Here is a 7,500-nt window from a genome sequence, read left to right as displayed (position 1 = left end):
GGGCCCAGCTGTCAGCGGCCCTGACTATACTCTGTATCAATCTATGAGGAACTGTAGAGCCCAACCAGGTCAGTAAACTCCAGAGTGAGTCCCAAATCCTCTAATAATATGTCAGAAGTTTATTCACTGGGAAAGACAGTGCCTCCAGGCTATACTCTTTTAGCAGGTTTACTACCTCTGCGTTAGCATACCCTGGTGAGAGATTAAACCTAGAGGGTCTTTAAAACCCCTCTAACCCCAGGCGTTTTTTGTGCAATACACTACCCTACCATAACTTTTACAATGTGTGTGTGTGTGTGTGTGTGTGTGTGTGTGTGTGTGTGTGTGTGTGTGTGTGTGTGTGTGTGTGTGTGTGTGTGTGTGTGTGTGTGATTGCTGTTACTCAAGTGTGTGCTATACGTTTATGGCAAAGTACAAAAACGTGTATTAGTTCTTTGTGTATATTTTTTATTTGTGTATTTTAAGCTGACAAACACCTTAATGTCCTTCTGGATGAATAAAAGTACTCTACTCTAATCTGCAAATAGATTAGGAAACCATTCCCTAAATTGGTGAAATCTCTGAAGTGCACAGGTGGCACATCAAAACAAGGTGATTTCACAAACGTGTGAATTCAGTGAATGCTTTGAAAAAAAAATGTTTAGATAACCCAACACATTGTGTGAAAAGGTGTCTTCATGATGTTGTACGGGGGTATAAAATGCATTGCATAATGATGAAACATTATACTGGTGTTTTTGCTCTGATTTATCATTTCCAGCCTGGAGGCATGCAGGGCTTTATCACAAGTAGATGAAGGTTTGGGTGGAGATAACTAAGCCTTGCTGTATAAATCAATAAAAAGGCAACAGATCGTTCAATGGTTTCGTAATATTTTTTTTATTTTTTAATGATATTTTTCATCCTGCTGCTTATATTGAATGTTTTTTCCCCTAGTTAATAATGCATATGAATGTGATTCAATAATAAAGGTGCATTATGCTAGCAAACACAAAATCCAAAAAAAAATTTGAAATAAATCAATGAAGACTAAGAAAGTCCAGGTCAGGCGAGAAGACCACATCAAAAAAGATGGCAATAAATGTCAAACCCCTGCGTGCGGCGACAACATGAGATCCTCCAGCAAGTAGGGGGCGATACTGAGATTGAGGGAGTGTCCAGTTCTGTAGCTGTGGCCAATGAATGACAAGACACACACCCACAGGAAGTCACTGCTGGAAGCCCCGCCTCCTTTTGTTTACCCAGCATGCCCTGCAGATGGACCCGTGCCTGATGCTGGTGCCGTTTCCCCCTGATTTTTTTTGTTATTTCAATTTTATTTCAATTATTTTGGAAGACATTTGTTATTTCAGAGGCGTAGACTTAAAGAGTCCTGCGATTGGGGGGGGGGGTTGACCCCTCTCCTCTGCTTCTGTTGAGGCCACGCCCACAAGAACAATGGGCCAACCAATCACAGATGGCGTCTGTGATGCCGTACCTCCTTTGCGTCTCTGTGCTTCCTGGATCGACTAAATCAAAGTGGAACACTGACTGTGTGTTTGCGTGCATGTAATGTAAATGGGTTGGACGCGTGCATGTGTGTGTGTGCCAGCATTTGTGTGTATGTGTGTGTGTGTGTGTGTTTGAAGATGCCTGAAGATGTCCCAAAGATGACCAGCAATGAATGATGACATCATATGGCAGGCGTGAAAGGTGTGGGCTGATGGGAAGTGTATTTTTTACATTTTTTATATATTTTACTTTTTTTACGTGAGTAAAGGGCAGTGCATATTCGCCTCCGAGGCACCCGGCTGGCAGCACCTGACCGATTTGGGCCTCGCGTGGACAGTCACAGGCTCAGCCATCATCGTCTGCTATTATTGCAGCAGTCCAAGGGCCCTGAGCTCCAACAACTCACCTCCCCCCTAAAATCATTGACACTATAGGCCCATTCATGCTCTACGTTTCTTACATAATTCGTAATAATCAATACCGTCGTACTTCTGAGCTTTTTCCAGTTCCAGTTTCTGGTTTTCTTTCATTTTTGTGTCAAACGAAATCGACCGTTTGGACGCTTGAAACACTCTATACGTGTCCGTATTCATCTCACACGTGGGACATGAATGGGCCTCAACACTGCGTCCCCCCGCTATAATAACACAAACAAACAAATAACAGATTGGCATCATCGCTGACGGACCATCAGACAAACAAACTCAAGCAAACAGTCTATACAGGCCTTAAGAGACGTACGTAGCAACGATTAGCAACGGTAGCTAAAGCTTTCATGCTAATATAATCCATCCATCGGGATGCTGTTCAGGTTGAGAGAGTTGAGAGAGTTGAGAGAGCACCTCGAAATCCTTCAACCGGGTTTACATGGCGAAAATTTAAAAAAAGAGAAAACTTTTTAACTTTCTTAACCTGAACATCAACGAGTTTATTACTTTTAAGATATTTTACTTTCAAGAGATTAAAACGGGACAGGACAAGCAGAAGGCTGTATTATCATCATCAGTTCCACAGGTGCTTTCTCTCATTCTGAGAGGGAGGGATGGAGGGAGTGATGGAGGGAGAGAGGGAGGGATGGAGAGAGAGAGAGAGAGAGAGAGAGAGAGAGAGAGAGAGAGAGAGAGAGAGAGAGAAGGAGGAACATGGCCAAATCAGGCTCAGGAAGGGCAGTCTGTGCTTTTGGCAGGAAAGGAAAACTAGAGAACCTGGAGAGAGATCGAGAGAGAGAAAGAGAGAAAAAAAGTCCCAGATTGCACATCAGGTAAGTGCTTTAAAAGAATGCGTAGACATGGACAGGGTTGGGGAGCGTGAGCGTGGACCTGTGGAGGATGGAGTGCGGGTGGTTCGTGGGGTGGACTGAAGAGGGAGGTGCATGAAAGGGGGGGGGAGCAGTTCATTCGAGCATTCACCAGTCCATCCCAAGATTGTTCAATGTCTTCCATGCATTTCCAGAACATGGGGAGTAGACAGAGGAGAGGGAGGGGGAGGAGGAGGAGATTGGGCACAGTTCTCTTTCCATTCATGGCCTACAGTAAGACATCACAGATCAACAGCCGCCAATCAATCAATCAATCAATCAATCAATCAATCAATCAATCAATCAATCAATCAATCAATCAATCAATCAGTTAGCTGCATTGAACGACGTACGAGAACATTTCTGACAGTTCCTAACATGCATTGGGGAGCAGAACGATCAGTACGCTAAGGCTGCACCCCCCCACCCCCCACCTCCCAAAAAAAACAATATGAATGAATGTCCCCAATGATATACATGATCCATATCAAAACCCTCTGCCCCACCCCTCAAATAAGACAACAAAAAAAAGCCAAAAGTTCAAACAATACAGATGACAGAAGAAAGAGACAAAAGACGTCATAAGCAAATGACTGAATACTTTCTTGATGATTGTTAACAACACAGAGAAGCGTGTGAAAGTGCAGCTGCATTCATGAATCAAGGTGTATGTGTGTATGTATGTGTGTGTGTTTTCTTTTCTACCATGGCTTAAAGCTTATTTTTTTTCAAAGCTTAAAATTCAAAAAATCATTGTTTACATCGTCATGGGAGGAAGAGGAGAACGATGAGGAAGAAGAGGAGGAGTAAGGAGGAAGATGGTGGACATCCCAGTGCCCGTACAGCAGGCTTTTTGCATAAAATGTAAATTCATGTCCTGATTTCCAAATATTTCCCACCCCCGTTTTTTTTTCTCTAAAATATTTCACAGGCAAGAATTCCATTTTTTGTTTGTTGTTCTTCTTTCCTTCTTTTCCTTCTTTTTTTCTGTTTTTCTGTTTATTTTGTTCTTTTTTCTTTTTTTCTTGTCTTGTCTGGGTTTTGAATTTTGTTTGTGTGTGTGTGTTTTGTAGTTGTCTTCTGCTGTTGGCTTCTTGTTGATGTCTGTGTGTTGATTGGTTGATTGGTTTTGTTGGTTGATTGGTTGGTCGTTGTTGTTGTTGTTGATTGCTGTTGCGTTGTTTTAGAATTCTCTTGACCAGGGTGTAAGAAATGGAGTTCGGCTCCAAGGGGGGGGGAGGCGTTGCTCTTCACTGAGCTGTTGTGTGCTGTGCTGTGCTGCGTTGCGCTGCTGGGTTTGGTGGTGGCGTGCACTTCACCGCACCGCGCCGCAACTGCACCGCACAGGGGGGCGTGCCGCCAGGCTATGAGCCGTCCTGCTCCGTAGTGTCCTGCTGGCTCACCACCTTCTCGCCGCCGTTCATGGTGGGAGTCCCTGAGTCTTTCCGCGAGCGCTGTTTCTCCTCGATCTCGTGCAGCGACGGCTCTTTGTACATGCAAACTGCCGGAAGGGAAGAGAGGAGAGTTGGGGTGGAAACGAGGCAGGAAAAAAGGGGGGGTGGGGACAGACAGAAGGAGGAACGAGAGAGAGAGAAAAAAACAACAAAAACAAAACAAAGGGAAGAAACAGAAGGTGAGATATAAATTTAGCACAAAAGTACTGTGATGACAACTGCAGAGAACATTGGACAACCTTCATGAAAGAATAGTAAAACACAAAGCACTTGTTTCATATACGTCAATGCCTGGAAACAAAGTATTAAGATCTTATCTCTCTAAGTCTGAGAACCCTCTCTGTTGGTAGTCTGACATATGCCAATATTTATTATGATTGTGTGCCTACTGCACCTCACAACTCTGTTGGATACCTGTCTAATTGTCTCAATGACAGATGCCTTGGGCTAGCTGCCTCCGTTTCAACATGGTCAGGCCTACCGTTATTATATGACCGGACATTTTAACACTCATCCGGGGAAGAGGAGGGTATTCAATTTCACTTTTTACAGTTGCACTTTTTTTACGACTTTGAACAAGTGCCTTTGAGGTATACGTTACCTAGGAGAGCTATATATATATTCTGATGGCCATCATGAAAATCATGCCTGAAAATAGAAAGACTTTGAACATTTCAGTTGGCCCTATAATGGCCAATATATAAAGCTTTGCTAAAAGGGTGGGTTGTCCATATTTAAGACCGCATTCACCACCTCCTGTTGGTTAGTGTGCCTCCTCGTTCTGCAGTGAGGACAGGGTGGTATCTAATACAATGGCTAACTAACAATGGCTCTCAGACAGAAACGGTGCCTGACATCTACGCATTCGTTATATCAGAACAGGAGAACATATTTTGGTACGATACCCTTGGTTAATGGTGTATGCATCGGAGAAAATTGACATTGATCCCAATCGTAAACATCACAGTTAAATTGTGAACATCTGGACATCTTTGGGGGCCTAAATGCATTTCAACTTTCAACCAAAAGGTAAAATCTATCTATCACCCAGCCAGAACTGGAAAGGCCTTTTGGGTTAAGGCTGAAAGATCTTCAAGCACCAAGAAGAAGTCTTGTTGACAGTATTGCCACTATGACCTGTACAGCTACAGTAGGCTGTGTATACTATACACTGTAAAACCTTATAAGTTGAGTTTACTTACAAAAACCCAGAAAAGTGGTTGCCCTAGAAAAACTAAGTAATTATGAATGATTAAACTTACAATCTTTTGTGACCTCAACTGTTGTATATACTCATTATATGTAAAAGTTTAAGTTAAATGTACTTAAGTCCAAATTGATTAAACCTACCATCTTCCACAGTAGTAACTGTTATCTATAGTTATTGTATGCAAAATTCCCAGTTTAATGTACTAAATTCCCAGTCGATTAAACTTACCGTTAGTTACTGTCACCCTACCCACACTACCATGATCCCGCCCTTCCATTCATCACCACAAAAGAGGTAGCTACCATGTTATTGTGGCACCTCCCATTCCTCACCATGACTGAGACAACTGTGGCATGGAACCAGTCCATCACACTGCTCTCTTGTATTAATAGATCAAACTATCCATAACCACTGAGAAATTCAAGTTTCTGCAGTATGTGCAATATTATTACCATTTAATTATTGTAATCTCCTGGATGATAGTACATTAACCAGTGTGCATAGAATACTCTAGTTGAGCATAATTAGACAATCCTGAAATGTCAAGTAAGCAACACACCAAAAAGGATACCTGCTACCACAATACTCACTACCAACTAAATACCTAGCCAGCCAACAAACCAGTCCACCAGCCAACCAAAAGAGTCAGTTGTCAGCTGGCCAGCCAAAGAGCCGGCTAACCAACTAACACTCAGTTAGTCAGCCAACTAACCAACAAACAAGTCAGTTGTATGGCTAGCCAGCTAACAAACCAGCCATACAGTCAACCAAAAGAGTCAGTTAGCCAGCCAACCAGCTGGCCAACAAACAGTCAGTTGGTCGGTCAGTTAGCTCACTAACCAACAAGCCGGACAGAGAGCCAGCGAACCAGTCATTTAGGCAAGCAACTCAAGCATTGTGACAGTCTGAGTTTTTATAGAGGTGAAAGTTAACCATGTGACCAGAGTAATCAGGCATGTGGCAGCTGCAGGTAGTAATTCAATGAACTTGTAACAGTCCTATGTACTCAAGTGAGGGCAGGTACTAATTGACAGGTTGATTGGGCACTACCATTGTTCCTGGTTGATGGTAGGCAATGTCAATTATGTCATGCAGCATTTGACTTTCAATTGTGCAATGGCACTTCACAAGATAGCCTAATTTTACTAGGTGGCAATATTCTGATTTAGAATTGGATGCTGCAGCGTGGCCATATTGTCAGTTGAAATTTGAAACGATCTGTTAACATGAAACACACTGCAGGAATACATTCAACTGCCCACATCTGGGTAGAGGCCAGTTGGTGCAGCCTGAAGAAAAAGAGGCGGGGTCATAACCAAAACTTGTGAATTTAATCCATTCAACTAAAACATATTCATCTGAACAACTATTTCCTCAAATAAGTTGTCAATACTCAGTATTCTTCAGAAATGCCATCAAACTTCTATTTTTTAGTGCATTTTAATTAGTCTTGGTAAGTACATTTGATGTCTGGGTTTACAGTGTAGAGTTCACAGATACTCCTACTGTGTGTGTATGTCATTTGTGTCAACCACAAGCAGGTCTGTATGCTGGACCAAAAAGAAAAAACCAGAAACAAAGTCCATCATACTTGTGTACTCCAGTGTACCACAAATACATTTCAATCATTCATGACGTTTCAGATATGCACTCTTCATCAGACATCAGACATGAATGATTCAAAACTTTTTTGTAGGACCACAGTGTTGTGGTAGACTTTGTTGTTCTCGTTTTTTTTTTCTTTTTCAATTTCATGGAAGAAAAATTCCAACAGCCATCACTGTGTTCAGGACTTTGTTTCTGTTATTTGACCAAGGCTATGCGCATCTAGGGTACAATTTTGTTTTGACAAATAGACATACACTGTAAAACATTCCAAGCCAGTTAAACGTGAAAAGGTAAGTTGCCCTGCTGCCTTAAGTTTGTAAGCTAACTCAACTCGAGGCTTCACTCAACTCAAGGCTTTCTTAAGTTGAGAGTCAACGTACAAAGTGCGCGCTTGTGTGTGTGTGTGTGTGTTTGTGTGTGTGTGTGTGTGTGTGTGTGTG

At 42.3% G+C, this 7,500-nt stretch overlaps 1 protein-coding gene across 4 annotated transcripts in view; it reads right to left on the bottom strand.

Moving 5' to 3' along the window:
• Positions 1-868: 868 nt before the first annotated feature.
• The window catches only part of fgf12b (fibroblast growth factor 12b), a 132,881-nt gene continuing 126,249 nt past the window's right edge, over positions 869-7,500 (bottom strand). For all 4 annotated transcript variants that reach the window (XM_063205468.1, XM_063205467.1, XM_063205469.1 and 1 more), the window contains exon 5: positions 869-4,289. In XM_063205468.1, coding sequence (XP_063061538.1) covers positions 4,153-4,289 — 137 coding nt within the window. In that variant the 3' untranslated portion in view covers positions 869-4,152. The remainder of the gene's footprint in view (positions 4,290-7,500) is intronic.

The sequence above is a fragment of the Engraulis encrasicolus genome, chromosome 8, assembly GCF_034702125.1.
Source record: "Engraulis encrasicolus isolate BLACKSEA-1 chromosome 8, IST_EnEncr_1.0, whole genome shotgun sequence".
In the NCBI taxonomy this organism is placed as follows: domain Eukaryota; kingdom Metazoa; phylum Chordata; class Actinopteri; order Clupeiformes; family Engraulidae; genus Engraulis; species Engraulis encrasicolus.
The sequence above is the reverse complement of the archived record's forward strand: the minus strand, read 5'-3'. Positions and strand labels throughout refer to the sequence as shown.